At 38.4% G+C, this 21,639-nt stretch overlaps 1 protein-coding gene across 1 annotated transcript; it reads left to right on the top strand.

Annotated features, from left to right (window-relative positions):
- Positions 1 to 12,782: 12,782 nt before the first annotated feature.
- klf1 (Kruppel like factor 1 (erythroid)) lies at positions 12,783 to 15,408 on the top strand. Its single transcript, XM_061732815.1, has 3 exons — positions 12,783 to 13,080; positions 13,797 to 14,640; positions 14,733 to 15,408. Exons 1-3 carry the CDS (start codon positions 13,015 to 13,017, stop codon positions 14,906 to 14,908), a joined length of 1,086 nt encoding a protein of 361 aa, XP_061588799.1. The 5' UTR covers positions 12,783 to 13,014; the 3' UTR covers positions 14,909 to 15,408.
- The last annotated feature ends 6,231 nt before the right edge of the window (positions 15,409 to 21,639 follow it).

Genomic DNA, 21,639 nt, shown 5'->3' with positions numbered 1-21,639 from the left:
TCGCTGATGATAGCCTGCATTGTAAAATGCATTGTTTTTTTCTAAAATGTTTATTAAAATTGACATAAATTGTCAACCGGTCCCTGAGCTTTTTGTTTATACTTCTGCTGGTCCTTGGCACAAAAAAGGTTGGGAACCCCTGCTCTAGTGTATCTCTCCTTTGCCTTGAACAGGCTGTGTGCTGCAAAATGTGCTGCAATTCGGAGGCCGAATTTCCCGCGCTGTCCTGACGTCACATGACGCTGCATGCGCGTTCTCCCCGTTCTCCCCGTTCTCCCGTGCCGGCTTTGCTGTTGGCTGCAGTACCCCCAACGGCCGTCGTGGTGAAGGGTGGAGCTAGAGAGTCTCATTTCTTAAAAGGAGCCTCAAGCTCCTTTAAGTGAATGTTTCATCTTTAACAGTGATCAGTTCATCTACTTCACAGTTAAATATATTTGGAGCTGGGGCGTCAGTATATTCAACAGCTGTATGGTTTTCTATTTCAGTTAAAATGCATAGTTCCTTAACCATTCTGTTTTTCGTGTTGGATTTAAATTTGATCATAAATCAGCTAGTTTTTTGTAATAGAACAGTCTGTCAATCATTTACGCAATATACTTTTATTTTGAGATACAATCCAGATACAGCTGTGAAAATGATTACAATAGTGACTTACTGTATATGGTCCAGTGAACAACAGGAAACACAAAATGCCCAAAAGATATTATATAAGTAAAGAGAATGAATACTGTAGTTCGGTTATTGTGCTATTTTTCTTATGTGTATTCAAATGGAGTGGCAAAGTGGACTCTCAGCAGTCTGACCAGCACCAGTGATTTCTTGTTCTCTCAGATGTAATTCGCTTTGGATAAAAGCGTCTGCTACATGACGGTAGTAGTAGCAGTAGTAAAGTGTTATAGATTAATCTTGCTCTGTTATCTAAACACTTCTCTCAGTGGTTTCTGACTGACCTGTTCAGTCCAACATCACTCTCAAGTTTAAAGTCATGTGTTCAATTCAAATTACTTTATTAATCCCTATAGGGCAATTGATTGTTTCTGTGACGTCTAACATGGAAGCAAACAGAGCAATAAATAATATTTGTTTTTACAGAAGCACCTGATAACTGGTGGCGCGTCGCTTTGTGGAAGTAAATTATTTATAAGAGTGGTTTGGAGAGATGTGACATTAGCTGTAGTCTGCAGTCTTAGACAACAGCTGTTGAGAGAAGAGCTGCTTGAACAAGAGGAACAAAATGAATAAAGCATGAAAGTGCACCCAAAATATCAAGAATATGAACAGTACATTTTACTATTTTATATCATTAAAACAATTTTGTATATAAAAACAAAACAAAAAATTATCATCAATTGATAACATTTTATGCAACTTTGATTTGCCATATTTATGTTATGTTTTTAAATAGTAACCTTAAATGGTATTTCTTAAATATTCGTACTAAATAATTTGCATAAAAGGGACCATGCCTAGTGATAACAAAGCTGTTTAATGCTCAATTATCGTATAGACTCCTTTTCACTTAGAATTTTTCTTTAGAGTTAATAAACGTACTAAGTAGGCTGTTCTGAATTGCCCTTGATTTAACTTTAAACTTAAAACTTTGGTAGCTACTTCCGTGAATCAACACAATGTGGTAATTGTACGGTAAAAGAGCCCTAGCAAGTAAAAACTACTCGCAACAGTACAAAAAACAAAGAAAGAATTACTTTTGGCTGTTGAAGGCCTTTTTTTCCATCACTCGAGTTAGATTGACTCGGCTCTCGGGGCTCCAGATGCGGCGATGCTAGCTGCCACCTGGGAGTGTTTAGGTGCACAGTGGCCGGGAATTATAGGAATTATTCAAAGCACGCAACACGTAGACAATTGCTCTAAATATTTATTATATTATTTATCTTTGGTGGGAAAGTAGAAAATACTGACAAGTATTCAAATGTTATTACGAAAGTAATAAAGACCCCAATTTAAAATAGTAACTGTACCAGAATACAGTTACTCAAAATTTATATTCTAAATACGTAACGGCGGTACACGTATTCTGTTACTCCCCAACACTGGTTACCGGGGGGCCGTGGTGTCTGCTTTCCCCTCCATCCCTGCCTCCTCCTGGGCATTTGAAGCAGAATTTGCCTGGGAGGATCTTCAAACCCCCTGTTAGATACGGACTCTCGCTGACCACCTAACCCTAACCCAACATCTCAGTTTGAGCCACAGTCCTGCCTTTCCTCCTCTCTCATCCAGAGACACAGGACTTCCAACCTTTGAGTAACATGAGGAGGACACACCAGGCTCCCCAGATAATTTTGAGTAGACAACTGCTCGGACAGCACCCTGATGCAAAGGCTTGGGTTCATTTGATGGGTGCTGGTATTAGATGTGCTTTGAGGTTTGACGGCTCATGGGTGTTTGTGTGGCAGTAATGTGTCATACTGGGTATTTGGGCACACAGGGGTGAAGAAAGTGGTAAGATAGTCACATTAGATGGGTCCTGAACCAGGACAAAGCGAAACTTGGGGACCAACAACTCAGCTCTCAGATGGGCATTCTCCTCCAACAGTCTCCGGTCCCACCGCTCCAGCACCAGGTCATTTCCTCGACGGTTCTCTCTGGAACGTTTTGTACCTCATTGTTTTTTCTCCTCTTAACCCAGGAGCCATCATCTTTTTTCTCACTGGTAATTAACTCCTGTTTATGGTGAACATTGTTGGTGTTGTCTTCATCACAGCTCCTGGCAGCCTCAGCATCACCACTGGCAAGGGTCTCTGTGTTTGAGAGTAAAGGGGAGATCAAGGATGGTCTTGGACAACCGGCTTGTCGAGTTCAGGATGAAAACAGCTGAATACCTCCAAGAGGTTTTGACTCTTCATCTGGGATGATAGCTTGCACTGTCGGAGCTGTCATGTTAAAACACTCTGAGTCTGTGGGGAACTGGCTCAAGGTTAGTGGCTGTGGGTCAGTGCATGTAAGGGCTCCACCTAGTGGTGGAAACACAGACATGCATGCTGCGCATGTTTACAACGTTGCAAAATACTGTATTTTAAACCATTTTATATGGTTACCAGTTAAATATTTGAAAGTAATAGATTACAAATAAAAACATTAAGTTATTAAATAAAAGTAGCAGAAGCTATAAGAAACGTTACATACATTTAAATTTGGAAAACTCTAATTCAAAGTTATTAATCTATCCTTATTATACCAAAAACAACAAATTGCTGTAAATACTTAGGCACATTTATAAATAATGATTTGGAATTAATGAATGGTGATAAACAAAGAATTATGAGAAATAAATGTTAAATAAATCTTACTAAAGAAGGCTGAGCAACTATTCTATTTGTTTACGATATTTGAATACATATACCATGCAAAATCCTCACTTCTAGTCATCATGTACATGGAGATGGAAATATAAAGTTTAACTTTAAATAAACAAGTCACTGCATCCTGGGAAATAGAAAAAAGAAGAAAATGAGTGTTTCGAAATGGTGAAGGGTATGATACTTACTAAACAAACTCTGTAACCCCCCTTTTTTTTAAATGTTAAATTAAAAAGTAAATAAAAAAATCTTCCATGTCGGAGAGAATAACTTGAAGCTGAGCAGAATGCATGAATGGTCTTCTCAAACCTCCACATCTCCCTTCATCTCTTCCCCTCTCGCTGATGCAGTCCGGGTCGGGAGGTCACCTTGAATAAGCCCTCCCCCACCTCCTGAGGGGACACCATACAGAATACAGGAAAGAAAAAACAACACTCCAACTGTCAATACGTAATCAAGACAATAAGATTAAATAAATAAATAGCACCGTTTTTGTCTTCACACTTTCATCTGTTACTGTATTGTAACGGAGGGTCTTAATGAGAACTCAGATCTACTGAACCAATATGAAGCAATCCTGTTGAAGTGGTTCAGTTTGATACTAATAAATATGGCGCCATCTGCTGGCCAACCAACCTTCAACATATATGCATGTTTGAGTGACAGGTGTCTCCACCTACCAAAACTTTCTCACAAGCAAGTCATTGTTGCCATCAAGCCAGGGAGCAGTGGTGGAGTTGTTGGTAAGTAGATATAACAGTATTAAAATGATTGGTATCATGTCATTAGCCTGCTCTGTTTGATATTGCGATCAAACATAAAACTTGCTTACTTAGTTCACATTTACTAATTTATGTATGATAGATAATCTTTGAAAGGGAGGGAGGTTACAACCTCAGGGGCCAACTTAATTTCAAAATTATCAATAGACGCACAACACTGAAGAGCTTCTGTCTGTCTACCTATGGGGTAAAACTTTGGAACAGCCTGAGCCTAGATCTAAAACAAAGTAAAAACATATCACAATTTAAAAAAAGATATAAAGAAACTTTTTTCTCAAAATACAGTGGCGAATAAAAATGTAGATATATATATAGATTTATTTAATATGTGTAGATATAGATTAATATTATGGAAACATGTTATATATATATATATATATGTATGTATATGGATATATAGTGATATATTATACATACAGTATTTATGTATGGGTATATCTATATATGTAGATATGTTGTTAAATGGATGTATATTCATGTTGACATATAGACTTATTATGTTTTTTTTTGTGTTTTATAAGTAAGCTCATTGATTCTCTTGTTATTTTGGAAAAATGAATATAAGATTTAGGGGTAGGACCTGATAAGTATATACTTCAATCCTACTCCCTTTCGAATATGCTGGTGGATCTGCGAGGTCTGCCTTGTCTTCTTTTTTTTTTTTTACGTTTTAGTATTGTTCTTTCTAATTTGCATATTCGAAATAAAGCTCAATAATAATAATGTTAGCTGATGGCCCTGCACACTGAATGGATGCTTTATTTCACTTAAGAACAGACGTGTGTATAATTCCACAAAATTGTTTTAAACATGACATTTATAAGATTACTCCGGTGTAGCCTTTGTTTTCTCATTTTATGAGAAAGCAACATGTAGGCCTACTATAAAGGACTCTGTCGCCCATGAACGTTCCCTCATCACAAAAAAGGAGATTACAATAATGTGAACACACCAAGCAAGAAACATATCTGGTGAAATAAAAAACTAAATTAAGACCAATGGAATACTAAATAAATGTGTTCAGGGGGGTTCTGGTTTTGTTCGTGGTGGTTCTGGGTCTGTTTGGGGTGGTTCGGGGTTTTTATCAGAGCGGTTCTGGGTCTGTTTGGAGGGGTTCTGGTTGTCATCCCTCACTGAAGTATTTAGATCTCAAAGGTTCTACAACTGAAATACATTAAAAATGCTAAAACATTTTTCATAAAACTTCAAGCGTAGTTTTTCAAAAACTACAAAACATTTAAAAAAGCTTTTGAAGAGGATTTGAAAAAGGTTTTGAAGATTTTCTCATTATATTCACATGGGCCTTGGAAATCTTAAAAAATCAGAGCAGTAACAACCTGAACCAGCTGAACATCTGACATCTGGATGGTTGCAATAGCTCAAAAACTGTGGAACAAGTTAATCAGCTAAAAACAGCAGAAGAATTCGAGAAAGAGGGTCTCAATAAGCAGAACGCAGACTCAATAAATCTCAGCAATAGCAATAAGGGACTTGCCAATTTACCTCGGCACCCCTTAAATATGGTACAAATGTAGCTGTAACTTCTACACTAGCTGTTTCTGTGGAATCCGTCTCACTTTCCTCGTTAGTGTTGCCTGCAGGGGGTTTTGAGCAGGTGCATCTGCAGACTCATTTCCCGTTGCTAAGATATCCTGAAGCCTCCTCTTCTCTTTCACTTAGTCTCCTTGGAGTGAAGCAGAGAAAACAGATGGACAGGCTGAATATTAATCAAAAGCTTTGGGACGTATCGATGCACATCCTTCAGTGGTCTCTAGGTGGCGCTACAACCCAGGATGACGTCTGGATAAATGAAGACTGGTCTGACTCGTTTGTCAGGAGGACTCCTTCAGGTTTTCTTGAGTCATCCCATATCCATTCAGTGCTTTGTATTCAATAAAATAGCCATTTAAAAAGACTTTTGCAGTTAAAAACCTGAATTCCCGATGGAACATATTGTAATTTTCTTTTTGATTTAGTCCCGAAAAGAATTAATCAGCCTATACTTGATGTAAAAAATAAACTTTGAATTTGCATTCATTAACTTGTGAAGGGATTAGGTGATGTCCTCAGTAATGGTATTATACAAATGTGCATATGAGTAAAGGTGCTTCATTGTATTTGTAAAATAATTGTATTATTATTATTATTTTTTTTTTAATATCATAAATTATTGGGTTAATGGCAAATAACCTTCTGTAAAGACAGATCCCAGCACAACAAAGGCTTTTAGAGGGATATACATGTAACTTCTCCCCGTTGTAAAAACGAAATTTTTTGAACGCTCTCCATTATGCTAGAATACTTAAAAACACTAAATGAAGAGTGCACATTTGATATCAGCGTATAAAAGACTGCTATGTCTATCTTCACCTTGTTATCTCTATCAGACTTACTCTGAAGGCACATGCTGGTCTTTTTCCTGTGAAGATTGTTGAGCCTTGATTGGTCTTTAACCACTGAACAAAACAGCAGAATTCTGTGAAAAATAATGAGCACCTCTGAAATTATGAATGAACAGACACAAAGTCAACTTTCTTGCATATACAGGGACCAAGACTCTGAAATCATAGTAATCCATTCACACAAAATGTTTTAGGCCTGGTGTAAAATATGTCTTATAAAGTAAAACAAGGGTGATGTATTACAGATTCGGAGCTACTTTAGGTCAGTACTTAAATCAAAGCAAATATTGGCACTAAGCATGTTCCCTTGAGTTTATTCCTTCTGCTGAAACAATGTTTAGATGAAACACAGGTAGATTTGTTTTGTTTGTAAGAAGATTGTTCAAGTAAATCAATAGACAAAACTCAATTTTCCTTTTGAATATTGCTTACAACCGTTATTATCTGCATAAAAAGGGTTTAAACTCATGGTTTGACTGATACTTTCCAGATTCAATTTTTCATTCAGTTGTGCAGGCAATATTGTCATTTTAAGATTTGAAATTTGATTGGAAAAATCTGTTTGATAGAAACAATTTACCGTAATCTGTGGCATCAGGTTTTTGTACCCCAATATGTTTATTTGTTTATTAATGTTTACTGTTCTTCTTTCTCTCTGTCTGTTTTCTCTTTTCCTGCTCTGCCCAGTCTGGCCTCCGGCAGGAGGTTCCCCCCTTATGATCCAGGTCCTGCTCAAGGTTTCTTCCCTCCTAAAGGGGAGTTTTTCCTTGGCACTGTTTGGCTTAAGGTTTTTCTCCCACCAAGGGAGTTTTTTTACTTGCCATCGTTTGTTATGTTTATGTAATAATCACTCGGGGGTCGTGTGCTGGGTCTCTGGAAAGCGCCTAGAGACAACTTATAAAATAATTGTACATAAAGTAATCTCATATTTACTCCAATTGCCTTTACATGTAAACTAACCTTGTTTTGTGTGTGTGTGTGTGTGTGTGTGTGTGTGTGTGTGTGTGTGTGTGTGTGTGTGTGTGTGTGTGTGTGTGTGTGTGTGTGTGTGTGTGTGTGTGTGTGTGTGTGTGTGTGTGTGTGTGTGTGCGTGTGTTTTTAGTTTAGTTTAGTTTATTTTGTTTTGGTCATTTACATATTAAGATGTTTGCATATACACACTGTATATGCACAGTATACACACAGGTATAAATATATATATTATATATATGTACACATTTCCTTTTTTTTTTTTTTGACCAAAAAGGTATAAGCTGAAGCCTCATGGCTTATTTTGCCTATCCTTTTCAACAAAGGCAGACTTCAGAAACAAAAGATACTAATAAGAAGAAAACGAAACGAACGAATAAAACAAAGAAAATAAACAAAGAAGAGAAGAAAATAAATGTGGTCACTCACGATTTGAGGATAGCTGCAGGAGGAAAGTTGCATAATTTAGACAGTTTAATATGAAGATAATTTATATTAGTGTTCTATATTTATCCATTATTTTAGATTTATAATTTTTTTTTAATTTATAAATTGAGCTACTTTTTTTTAGTTCCTCATCCAGGCGGTTCCATTGTTTCACACCTTCGACACTGATACACCTTGACATTTTTTTTGTTTTTGGCCATTTCTGCTCAAAAATGCCATAGCCCCTTAGGTTGTGCCTGCTTTCCCTCACCTGGAACAACTCCAGGATACAGTGTGGGAGCATCTGGTTGTGTGCCTTGTACATTGTTATTGCTGTCTTGAATTTGATTAAATCGTATAATTTTATGGTGTTTGACCGGATGAAAAGTGGATTTGTTGGTGCGTAGTATTTAGCATGGTTGACAATTCTGATTGCTTTTTTTTGGAATAGAAATATTGGGTTTATGTTTGTTTGATAGTTGTTCCATCAACACAAGTAAGTGTGTGTACAACTTACTTGTGCAGAGTTTGCTCTGCAGAGAGGAGTCAGATAGCGTGATGGAGTCATCAAAGAGCTATCTGTGCAAAACAAGAACTACTCCCCCGGTTGAAGACATACCGTGCTGTTTCAAGGCCAAGGACGAGCAACATGCATCAAGTTGAAGATAAGGAGTTGGGTAAATGTGAAGAATTGCACCTGTGTGTTCCCTCTCCCTTAGAGTTACAACTCATATTGTAACTAGGGACCACCTTGAGGAAATAAAAAGAGAGGGGTCGGCAGAGTGCGCTTCAGAGCGGTAGGAGATATAACTGAACGCATCTCTGTCCGTTCTGCAAGTAAAAAATCTAACCTCCCTTTTGAATTATGTTTTGTTTAAACCTGACACAACTTCTGTTGTAATAGACGCTATTTAAATATAGTTGAATTGAATTGAACTGAATTTACTCCATTCACAATGAAATAGCCCTTTTGAACAAAGGCATCAACTCACATCTTAACATGTCCCGAGCTTTTTGTCTGCGCTGAGTGGGTCGGGGTTGTCCCACAATCCCCTGCTGCCTGTAGTCTTTGATGACTTCAGCTCCCAAATACAGGCCCATGCTTTCAACCAATTGCTTTTTATGTAACAGACAGAGTAGACCAATGTTTTTCTGTTGTTGTTATGTCTATGTTGATAAGAAGTATTGATTTAACAATAAAAACATGCAAGTTTCTATAGTTTTAAAGAAAACCCAACGTTAACTGGTGTCTATGTTGCAGTAGACTACTGTCAGTGAAGAGAGGCTATCAAACACAAAAAATATAATAGGAAATATATAGATATAGAATAATAACAATAATAACAAGAGTCCTACTTTGTGTGTTGCAGCAATTACTTCATAAAATCGCTAATTTCAAACTCCGGTCTGTAAGCGGCGTCAACCATGTAACAACAGTCGCTTCTGTAGAACTCAAATGTTTATTCCAGGAAAATATGAGAAATTTTGATGAAAAAAGTCATTCTCAAGTTTTGATATTTCCCTTTCGTTTGTTAAAACACAACATTTAAGAATAATCATGATTTAGAATACATCTTTTTTGTTCTCCATTTGATAAAATTTGTTTCTGCCCAAATAAATTAAAGTTATTGAATAGATAAATTATTGGATATTTTTATATAGGGTCATACAGCCAGTTGCATATTGACATCAACGTATTTTGTGCAGTTTGGAGTCTCGTTTTGATGACAATTGTAGCTTGTCTATGTTTCTGTGGTTGGACAGATGCAACATCCATGCGTTTACGTCTCTTTATTTAGGAGTTGTTGACCGCAGGGGTGGGAATCTGCGAATATCTGACCTGCACAACTCACGTGTTGGAGAACAGTCAGACTGGGGACTGAGATGGCGATCACTGACGTCAGTCTCCTGCGTCACTTGGGATTGCCAACTCAATTTGGATTATGTTACACTTTTTGCGGGACGGGCATGAAAACGAAGAAGCAATGTCAATTTTTCTTTATCACTTTTATTAAGTCACAGCAGGGGTAAATAAGAAAATTTAAATGCAGTTTGGATAAGTGCATATTCATTTTATTTATGAGTCAAAAATGCAGCTTCATTTTGAAAATGAAAAAGTATTTCTTCTAATACATTTTCATTGTCAAATTTGGCATTTCAAATTGAATTTTGTAACCCATTTTGGAAGAAATATTTTTCAAAATTAAATCTTTAATGTCAGTTTGTGTAATTTTTTTACGAGTTTTATTTATGAGTCAAAAATGCGGCTTTATTCTGAAAATGAAAAATAATTTTTGTTAATCCTTTTTAATTTGAATTATGGTACATAATTGCTTCCATAGTCTTAAACAGCTTTGTTGTAGATATGTTGCCATAGGCCTTCGCTGCAGGGGGACTCCAACATGATCCACTGAGCGGTGCCCATCACCCCTCCTTTTCTCCTCTCTTCTCTTTCCTTTCTTCAGATCAACCCTCAATTATTAATTATAAGTATCTCATCAGCATCATTGTTATCCATTGTTCTTGTAGTTTGTTGTGCTGGTCTGCCCCCTCCCTTTCTCTTCTGTGCCTGTTTGCAGGCCAGAGCTTCAGGAGCTGCATGTTGACCTGCAGTCCCCCCCTCTGATCATCCCACTGCTGCTTCCACCTGTCTGTGTGGAGGTTGGATACCTACTGAAATCCTGACCTGCAGTGTCTGCTGTCTACATCTGTTTATAGAGTCAAACTTGTGGTGCACCAGCTAATCATTGTGTCTGTGTGTCTCCTTTTCTCTGTTTTTCATTCTCTCTCTCTGATCTCTCTCTTCCTGCCCTGTCCAGCCGGTCTTCGGCAGGAGTGTCCCCCCTTATGATCCAGGTCCTGCTCAAGGTTTCTGTCCTCCTGAAGTGGAATTTTTTTTGCCACTGTTGACAGTATGTAATAACTGCCTGGGGGTCATGTTCTGGGTCATTGGAGAGCACCTAGAGACAATCTGTATTGAAATAGACACTATATGAATAAACTTGTATTGAATTGAATTGAATTGAATTGAATTGAATTGAATTGAATTGAATTGAATTGAATTGAATTGAATTGAATTGAATTGAATTGAATTGAATTGAATTGAATTGGGGAGTTTGGAAAGAATCAGGAGAAAAACATAATTCTACAGCCAATACGTTTGTTTTTTTGTGTGTTTTTTTTTGGTGGCAAGAGGGATGCCAAAGTCATTATAATTATGAGAGATCTTTAGGGAGTCCTACATCTATACATCAGGTTCGGTGTTTGTTACCGAGTTGTCTTAGAAATGTGAAAGTAAAATAATAATTGCTTTCATAAAAACAACTGGGATCCAGCAACGTTGCTGCTTGAACTTAAAACAATATATACAGCAGAAAATACCCAATTTGCACATGGGGTTCAATAAGTTCTGAACTTTGATGGAATATTCGCAGAACAAATGTAACATTTATGTATAATGTAGAAACTAAAAAAATCACATTAGTGATCCAAGTTCATGATAGTAAACTGGTAAGTTATTGACAAACATTCATAGCTTAGTGATTAAAATACCTAATAGAGAGATATCTTAGGTATAAATAAACAGACTTTACATTTAATGTCATAAAGAGGCTGTACTATGAAACTGGACATGACGACTTTCAGTGTGGATGTGTTGTGTAATCATCTCTCGCGGGGGAAGAGGGTCTTTATCAGTGGCAGGCTTGTCATCAGCGATCCACAGCAGTCAAGACCCCATTATCTGTGAGAAGACAGCAGTCTGCCTTTGCCTCGTGAAAACAGATAAACTGCAGCCAGAATATAATCACCTTTCACAAACAGGTTTTCTCAGAAGCTGCACATCCTCACCATGAATATGCAGACTGACCTGCGCAAATTAGTCATCCTCTAAAAAAGCCCAATAAACTTATAACTTGTGAAATGAGAAGAAAAACACAAACACATTCATCTACTTGGCTCAGTTTTGGATCCTCCTGGTTTAAGATTTGTAACTGTAGGATCATTAGGAAAAGGTTCTGGTGAATATTTTGTTTTTAAACTATATTCACATAAATTATATACTGTAGCTACCTGACTTTTCAATCCATTTTTATGTGTGAAAAAAAATGTTTTTGGTCATTTGTTCATTGGCAGGGATTTAATATTCACTGCTAAAATATTTAGTTTTTGAGATTTTGTAAAAACTATTTAATTTCAACACCTTTTACTTTGGGTCTTTGGATTACTGTGGCCTGATGTTTTCTGTCCGTCATGTTGCATTAAGACTCAAATAATTTGCATTCTACATTCTCGGATTGACAAACAAAAATGTGTGTTACGTTTTATTTTAAATATCTATTTTTTGTAGTTTCAAGTTTCAGAAATAAATGATTGAGAATGATTGATTAAATCAATTTATGATTTTATTTACTATCTGACCTTATTCATGTTTTTCCAACATTTTTCTTCAGTCATCTCAAAATTTACACTGAAGTCCCATTTGTCTTATAAAATTAAATTTTAACAAACATAAGATTGAACAAATCATAAGTTGCGCTAGAATGTGTTGTTACTCTTCAGGGAATTTTTGCGTTCTGACCTTGGCAATAGTGAGTCCGCTCCAAATATCAAATAAATGAATGTTTTCAGATATTTATTTGAAAAAATTTAAAAAGGCTAAAGAAATAACAGTTTGATCCAAATTGGTCTCTTTAGAAATGACTTTTATCTGAATCATTCACAATAGGAAGATGGGGAATTGTAGTGAAATAATGACATTTATTAGTTAATTTAAATGTATAAAGAAAAAAAACAACAAACTAATACTCATATGCTCCTCCTCTTTCTAACGGTCCAAACCAACTTGAATAAGAGAGATTTGAAGTTAGACTAACAGCTGACAGAGATAGACAAGCGAAAGGAGGGAGAGATAGCAAGGGACCTTAGAGAAACTTGACTTTCTATGGCCTGTAAAAACACAGGGTGGACTGCAACTGGGAAGAGTGACCAAGTGACATTCTCTTAGCTGAGGAAGATAGTCATGTGAAAAAAAGGACTTCATAAAAGAACAAAAACAAAAAAACGATTTACCGGTACTTCCCAGTTTTTGATATACCTGCTGTCATACCAAAGTGCTTGATGGCTGTTGCCCAGGCAGCGCTGCCCTCCTTCAGCTCCTTCTCCAGCCTCTCCGACAACATGAAAGTAAGTATTCGTCTGTGTTCAGATGTTTGAGCTCTTCACAATGGCTAAAAAATGTGCTTCATAAATAGATGACAGATGGTGCAAATGAAATTTAACTGATTGGTCATATTTTTAAAAAGAAATTATATCTATACATAAATGGCTTAATTTCATAATTTCATTTAAATTTTACACGTATGCCTATCTTGTTTTATAATGCTAAACTTGAAATATTTGTGAAATTTCTGTCTCATTGTATAACATTTAATTTAACATTACATTTACTGGTTCTCATCAGCTCCAGTAAATTAATAAAAGTTAGAAGAGGTCCAATCTTAGTTAATCTAAGTTTGTTTTGTTTTAGTTTTTTTGTATGTGTGTGAGGGATGAGCATCAAGTTTTCTGAATAATTTTGTGCTTATACGTCTTGATGTTGGAGTTGGCTTGAACTGCTTTGGACAAAAGTGTTGGTCTGTGTTGAGTCAAATGTTGTTTTTAATTTACATAAAGGGAATTTTTAATAAAGGGGAATTTGCATTGACCTTAAAATACATCTCATGTCATTATTTGTGTGGTCAAAATGCAGTTTTCTAAAGAGAATCCAGTTTCAGCAAGGGTTAATTAAAAAAAAAAAAAAAAAAAATTAAAATCTCCCTGTTTCTGTGTAAAAATGCAATATTAAAAATGAGTTGAATTATATTAGGTAAAACCATACTCATCTCCCTCTTTCCATTTAGGTGTGGCAGGCTCATGACTTGCCAACGGTAGACTCTCCTAGCAAGAAAATACCAGCAGGCACCTCTGAGCAGATGCAGGTCTGCCATCAAATGACAGAGGAGCTTCTGGACGACGAGGGCCAAGCATCATGGGACATTGAGCTCCTGTTGTCTGAGTGGAGCAACTCTTCGCCTGAGCTCAACCCCTCCTTAAACAGTGAGCAACTCACACAACCTGACCAGAGCACTGGATACCAAGACATGAGCATGTTCAGGGTACAATCGGAGCAGGAGAGTTTGCAGATGAACGCCGGTAGCCTCATGGCTGAGCTCCTGTCTCCTGCTGATACCACACCAGTCCTGCCGGAGCTGTACCACCACGCTTTTAATGAAGAGCAGACTACTCGGAGTTCATTTCCTAACGTAGAGAGTTCAAGTCAGTTTGACTTCCATCAAGGGGGAAATTTGGAGATACAGAGCAGAGGAAATTTTGGTAAAGTCACATCATGGGACTTCAACCCCTATTATCCGCAGCAGCCGCCCTCCACAGTGTCCATGGCCACTAGCAGGTCCATCCCAGCGCACGCCGTTGCTCCCCTTCCTCGACATTACGGCTACATGGCCCACTTTAATCCCGGCACCAACCTTTTCGAATACACTCACAACCAGGCCGCTGTCAGTTTGTCTCATCACCATCAGCCTCTGCTGGTCAGACCACCGCTGCCTGCCGGTGGGATGGAGGGGAAGAGAGGCAGGAGACCGGCAGGGAAGAAAAGGCCCGCCATCCACAGCTGTGAATACCCCGGCTGTAGCAAAACCTACACCAAGAGCTCACATCTCAAGGCTCACCTCCGCACCCACACAGGTAACCACGGAAGGGGCTGAAAAAGTAAAAAGCAAACAAAGTTAATCTTCTGTTTTAATTCTCTGGGTTTTTTTTTTGTATTTATTTAACAGGTGAAAAGCCGTACCAATGTTCATGGGAGGGCTGCAGCTGGAAATTTGCCCGCTCGGATGAACTGACGCGTCACTATCGCAAGCACACGGGTCAGAAACCCTACCAGTGTCTGCTGTGCCAGAGGGCCTTCTCCCGCTCCGACCACCTGGCCCTGCACATGAAGAGACACACATGAAACTCACACGCACAGGCAACACAACACACACGTCCGGAACCAACGCCTGCATTTCTTAAACCAATTATTGATATCCACTCCTTAAAGACTAACCATCAGTTAATTATGGCTTAAAGGAGCTGTATGTAAGAGCAATAATAAAACGAATCATAAAATGACCCCGATATGTCAACAGACATTTAAAAATCATGTTCATTTCAAATACTTATGTCACTGACAACAGCACTCAAGCCAGGATATTCCAGTTTAAAAAGAGGAGTTGCAGCCCTCAACTGATGTTTATGTTGTCATTTTTTGTTTTGGCCTGAAGCTCCACCCTCCACCTATCTCCCAATCACAAAGTCAGTATTGTTTCTGAAGCTCCACCCTCCACCTATCTCCCAATCACAAAGTCAGTATTGTTTCTGAAGCTCCACCCTCCACCTATCTCCCAATCACCAAGTCAGTATTGTTTCTGAAGCTCCACCCTCCACCTATCTCCCAATCACCAAGTCAGTATTGTTTCTGAAGCTCCACCCTCCACCTATCTCCCAATCACCAAGTCAGTATTGTTTCTGAAGCTCCACCCTCCACCTATCTCCCAATCACCAAGTCAGTATTGTTTCTGAAGCTCCACCCTCCACCTATCTCCCAATCACCAAGTCAGTATTGTTTCTGAAGCTCCACCCTCCACCTATCTCCCAATCACCAAGTCAGTATTGTTTCTGAAGCTCCACCCTCCACCTATCTCCCAATCACCAAGTCAGTATTGTTTCGGCATCCGGGTTGCCAGCTCGGCTCTAATTATCGCAGCCATGGCAGCCTACGTTCCTGCTGCATTCTGCAGCCTACCTGGCAACCTCTGGTCGGGGGGAGGAGGGGGAGGGTACACGCCGCTCAACAATATTTTGAAAGTGACTGCAGTACCAGTTTTGGACATTTCTTACAGACGGCTCCTTTAACAGATTAATACCCTACAAATGATGGAATCATTTCCTCTCTCCGTACTAAACAAATTCCTTTTTATGGACGTTTATTGGTTTAAAATTTCAAATGATCTGAAGGTTTAACAGCAACGTTGCACTTGACCAAAGACAAAAATCCAATCCTTTCTCCGTGACGTCAAGAACAGAGGACCACTTACAAGGGCCGGTGCCAGTGATTATACTTTAATTGTACATTTTGAAGGCTTAAACCATTAGGGCTTCTGAGGGACACGGTACCCACTGTGGGCATATAAACAGCTGAACACTAACAAAAGACCTACAAAAGAGTGTTATAATATGAAACAGTAGAAACAAACAGTTTACTAAACAATGTTAAGACTCACTAGCAAAGAGGTAAAGATACATCCCCTCTAAAGAGTCTGATATCTTTGTTTCCTGAAAAAAATGTAACTTGATTGTGATAACCAGTGCTATACAAACAAAAAAAACATTCATGAATCCTTTCTTCTTTCTCTTTGACTTGATTTAAAGCTGTAAATATTTTTGCATATTTGCCAGCAGTTTGTCATCACATGAAAATGAGTAGCATATTTATTATCATGGTTTTATATAAACAGTAGATTTTATATTATTGTACAATGTTTTTTGTTATAATTTTTTTAATAATGTTTAACTTCTCTTAAGTATTATCTTCATGTTCATAATTGAAATAAAGTCATGGAAACCTGTAAAACTACGGAGCATTGTGGCATAATTTATCTAAGTGTCTGATATTAAAAGGACAAAAGTAATATACCTGTCACTCCTAATACATGGTTTTGTTTGGAAGTACAAGTTTTTATGTCTTGTGATCTCTTTTCATTTCATTTTTATTTTTCTATTTTTATTTATAAAGCGTCTATTACAATTCAAGTTATTTCTAGGCGCTTTCCAGAGACCTAGAACATGAGACTAGAACAGGCTGAGTTTTCTCTGCAGGTTTAGCAGCGCAGCAACAACAATCGTCCTCTGCTATTAGTCCACAACCTCGAAATCTGAGCCGGGCAGCTACATGTTCTGCTCAAATTGTCCCTAGTCTCAAAATCCAATCTGTAATATTCTTGTTGGTTACAGTAGGTTCACTTAACACATCACAAACTATTACTACTATTTAACTGTTTGTTTTCATCCCGGATCACATGAGATTAAAAGTTGAGTATTTTCCCCTTGCTGTCTGGTTTAATTTATTTATTTTCTCTATTAATTCATTACCTCAAAACAGTAAAGTTAAACTTGGATGTGGCTGAAACAGGGGGAGCGATGCAACTGCACACAAAATCGCTTGCGTGTAGTGGACAGCCGTGTATAACCAGAGATCTACATAATAAAGGCTACACGTCTCTCCCGCGCTGCGGGCCTACGGAGTCCAACGTCCGCACTGGCGGCCATCTTGCCAGACAGCTTGCTCCATTTTCAACCGATTTTTCAACGGTTTGGTTTATTATAAATATCAGAGGTCTATTTACGACACTGCATACTTACGAATTATAACTATAGGCTCTCTTATAGCAATAGCGCACACACACACGCACAAGGAATTCATGCTAAATCAAATGGGCTACTAAAACTCTGTTAAGAATGGTGAAATGAGACGTATAATAAATATAATGTAGCCTATTATAATGCACATTCCTTTTTTTAAATTTGCAGCTCGACAAAAAAAAATGGAAGAAAAAGACAAAAAAAACAACAGAAAAATGTCTTTTCTTAGGGAAAGTTCCCACTTCCTCTCTCTGGTTTGGGAAAACTTGATGTGTTAACTGTGTTGAGATATAAGAATAGTCAACATTTTTAATCCTGATTTCTTTTTACATTAAGTGGAAGGACACACCTAGAACAGACTAGAATAGTCCCTTATTGTCAGTACACCTTGGCCATGCAACGGAATTTAGGACGCTCCCACTGAGCTACTTGCACTTACAGAGAAGGGGCATAAAAATATAAAATTAAATAAAATAAATAAATAAGTCAACAGAAATAACTTACATATTTACATAGAGAACAATTTCCCAGATGGAAAGAATGTACACAAGATAAATACATACAATAAATCACACAATTTTAAGATTTAAATGGAGAATGAGTTGAGAAACAAAAATAAAGTTAATAAAAACTTAACTAAATGATAAACCAAACTAATCAGCACTAAATCCTAACAAACAAATAGCTCCAACAATATCTTACAGGTGAGAGGTGATCCCAGGAGATCTTGTCTGGAAACAACAGCGATTGCTGCATCCATACGCTGCACAAGTCTGGCAGTTCGTCAGCAGTTTCTTGTAGAAAATCATAATGCAAGAAGTAACAAAGCAATCTCATTAGAAACCATGTGCAGTTTAAGTGAGGTTATATTGAAAAGAGAGCAATCATGCTTCTCCAACTGATGTGAGATTACTGGTTAAACCCACTGTGCCGCTGCTGCCCACCGCTCCCTCAGAGGATGGGTTCAATTTCCCATCCTTCAGGATGTGAGGGTGGGACTTTAACCTTTAATACTGGGTCTCATTCACAGTTTGTCCTAAAGTCCTAAAGTATCACACTAGTGTATTTTAATAAATTACATTAACAATAGCAACATTATAATGACATGCAATGTTTTTTTTGTACATACATTTTGCCCTTTTATCCTTGAGAAGCACATTTCTCAAAGTTTCTTCTCCATAGAGAGAGCCGGCCACGATGAAGATGATGCTGTGTCATTGTGTTCCTGAGGAAGGTTTGGTTCTCTTCAGTGTTGAGAAACACCTCTCAGATTCAGCTGTAGTAGTCTGAGTTGTGATGATGATCTTTAGTAGAGCCACAGTCTCTGAGATGGTGCCCTGAAGATTATTCCCCGTGAAGAGCTGGTACAGAACTCATCATTGCTGTAGATGAGGGCCTGTTCAGAGGATAAACCTCCATGGTGGTGTTCAGTGCTGCTTCAGGGTTGTTGTCCTGCTGGAATCTGTCTGCTTGTAGCAGTGCAGCACTGATCAGCTGCTTGGTGAAGGAGAACCGGTCTTGTGCACGGCCTAAGATGGTGTCACAAACCTAAAACATGAATGCATCAATTTAATAGAATATGGAGATTGGTATAAGTCAGCTTTTCAATATATGATTGCATTTACAATTAAAAACATTGTAAAAGACCAATACCACACATTTAGCTTCCATCTCACCTCTAGCTCCCCTCTGAAGGTCACCTGGGCCCAGTGCTGAGATACACCGACACTGTTCTCCAGAGAAAGTAGGAAGGGAAGCTCTGAACAGGACCAGAAGAGAGAAGTTAAGCTTTACTTTCCAGGTAAAACAATGAGAAATGTTAAGTTTAAGCGTCATAGGGAATAACATAATATAAATATTAAAACAACAACATACATATTAAGTCACCTGATATTCTGTATGTTGTCTGAACTGCTGCATGATCCCTCGACAAAAAACTGAGTCGATGGTCGATTGATAGCTGATAAGGTCCAAGCTTCTCCTGAAACGTCCTCTCAAGTGGCGTTTTAAAGGAGCTGTATGTAAGAGCAATAATAAAACGAATCATAAAATGACCCCGATATGTCAACAGACATTTAAAAATCATGTTCATTTCAAATACTTATGTCACTGACAACAGCACTCAAGCCAGGATATTCCAGTTTAAAAAGAGGAGTTGCAGCCCTCAACTGATGTTTATGTTGTCATTTTTTGTTTTGGCCTGAAGCTCCACCCTCCACCTATCTCCCAATCACTAAGTCAGTATTGTTTCTGAAGCTCCACCCTCCACCTATCTCCCAATCACCAAGTCAGTATTGTTTCTGAAGCTCCACCCTCCACCTATCTCCCAATCACCAAGTCAGTATTGTTTCTGAAGCTCCACCCTCCACCTATCTCCCAATCACCAAGTCAGTATTGTTTCTGAAGCTCCACCCTCCATCTATCTCCCAATCACCAAGTCAGTATTGTTTCTGAAGCTCCACCCTCCACCTATCTCCCAATCACCAAGTCAGTATTGTTTCTCAAGCTCCACCCTCCACCTATCTCCCAATCACCAAGTCAGTATTGTTTCGGCATCCGGGTTGCCAGCTCGGCTCTAATTATGGCAGCCATGGCAGCCTACGTTCCTGCTGCATTCTGCAGCCTACCTGGCAACCTCTGGTCGGGGGGAGGAGGGGGAGGGTACACGCCGCTCAACAATATTTTGAAAGTGACTGCAGTACCAGTTTTGGACATTTCTTACAGACGGCTCCTTTAAGTGACTTCACTGAATTTCTCTCTCCATTTTGCTTCTCCCACGCCCCAAACTCACTCAGACAGACGGCAGTGACGTAGCATGGGCGGTGGGATGTAGCAGGCAATTCAGTTTGCGCTTCCTCTGCAGTGTCGGTTGTTTTAGAAGTGTAGAAGGGAATTCAAAGTTATTCTGAAAAAAAAGATCAGCAACTCTGAAGTGACTCACCAACGAGGCTTTCAATATGGTCCCGTTTCAGAAAGAGATGCATCTCAAAGTCCTGGAAAAATAGATGACCTTTTTACAACATCAGCATTGTAGGAAGTGTTTCTCAGCTTTAAACACAAATTGTGTGTTCAGGAAAAAGGTTTCTGTCAAGATACCTACTTCTTTAGATATCAACCAAACTTTATCCATAAAGCACTTTTCATACAAAAATGTAGCACAAAGATAAGCAATAAAAAACACATCCATTTAGAAAGGAAATCCTGGTCAATTCACCAACCCAACAGTGGAGCGTCTCCACATCCGCATCACAAGCCTGCCTTCATAAACTCACGTTGAATATCTAAACATCAAGAACTGTGTAAACAAGTTACACAGATGCCAAAGCCGTCATACCGAGCACCTGTCAGTCAAACTTCCCATCAGAAGTCATTCCCGATTCTCCAAACAGAGCAAAGTGACTGCCGTCCACTGCACGGTCAGGTATTGCTCAGAAAAAATGCTGCACACAGGGGAGATTAAAGTTGGCAGTGTGAACCCAGTACCTGGAAGTGACCTGTACGGTAACTCCAGATTTTTGGCCGGAGTTTTATGAAAGTATGAAAGTACACGAGCCTCATGCTGGATGGGAAGGCCGCTCCAGCCCGGTGGAGAGTTTAGTGTTTTAGGTCAACTTTGCCAACATGAACTTACTGCAAGTGAATCTGTAACCAGGCAGTGTTGAGCAACAATTTCAATGTAGGATGGAGGCTAGAATAAAATAAATGTTTTTTTTTCCCAGTTTATTCAAAAAAGTAAATAATAAGTAGGGACGGGAATCGAGAACCGGTTCTTGCAAACGATACCCTTCGATTCCAGTGGGAACGAACGATGTCATCATGCAGTTTGTGTAGCAACATGCGTGAGCCAGCAGTCAATAGTAAACATGGCTTCACCCCTCTGCTTTATCCTACTGCTCTGCTTTTGTTGGATTATTAACTAGGAAAAAGTCTGGTTTTTGCCTCGTACGTTTTTATTAACCAACAAGCTCGAAGAAATATCCTTTCAGAGATTTTACCCGACTAATCACTACATACAAAGGCTTAAGAAAGACATTGAGGTGACTTGTATTCACTTTGATTCTGTAAATGAAACCTTGGGTCATTTATTTTGGTCTTGCCCACACAACTCTGGAGCAAAAGTTATACTGAATATGATAAACGGAATTGCCAGTTTCATTTAATTAAATAAGAATATATCTAAATTTTACTTCCAAAATACATTTTCTAGGTTCCATGTTGCATTTAACATGTTGAAACATATAAAGGTAGGAGCACAACAATGTAACCAATGTCAATCACAATGTC

The sequence above is a fragment of the Cololabis saira genome, chromosome 1 (assembly GCF_033807715.1).
Source record: "Cololabis saira isolate AMF1-May2022 chromosome 1, fColSai1.1, whole genome shotgun sequence".
Lineage (NCBI taxonomy): Eukaryota > Metazoa > Chordata > Actinopteri > Beloniformes > Belonidae > Cololabis > Cololabis saira.
Note: the sequence above shows the minus strand (reverse complement) of the source record. Positions and strands in the feature narration are given on the sequence as shown.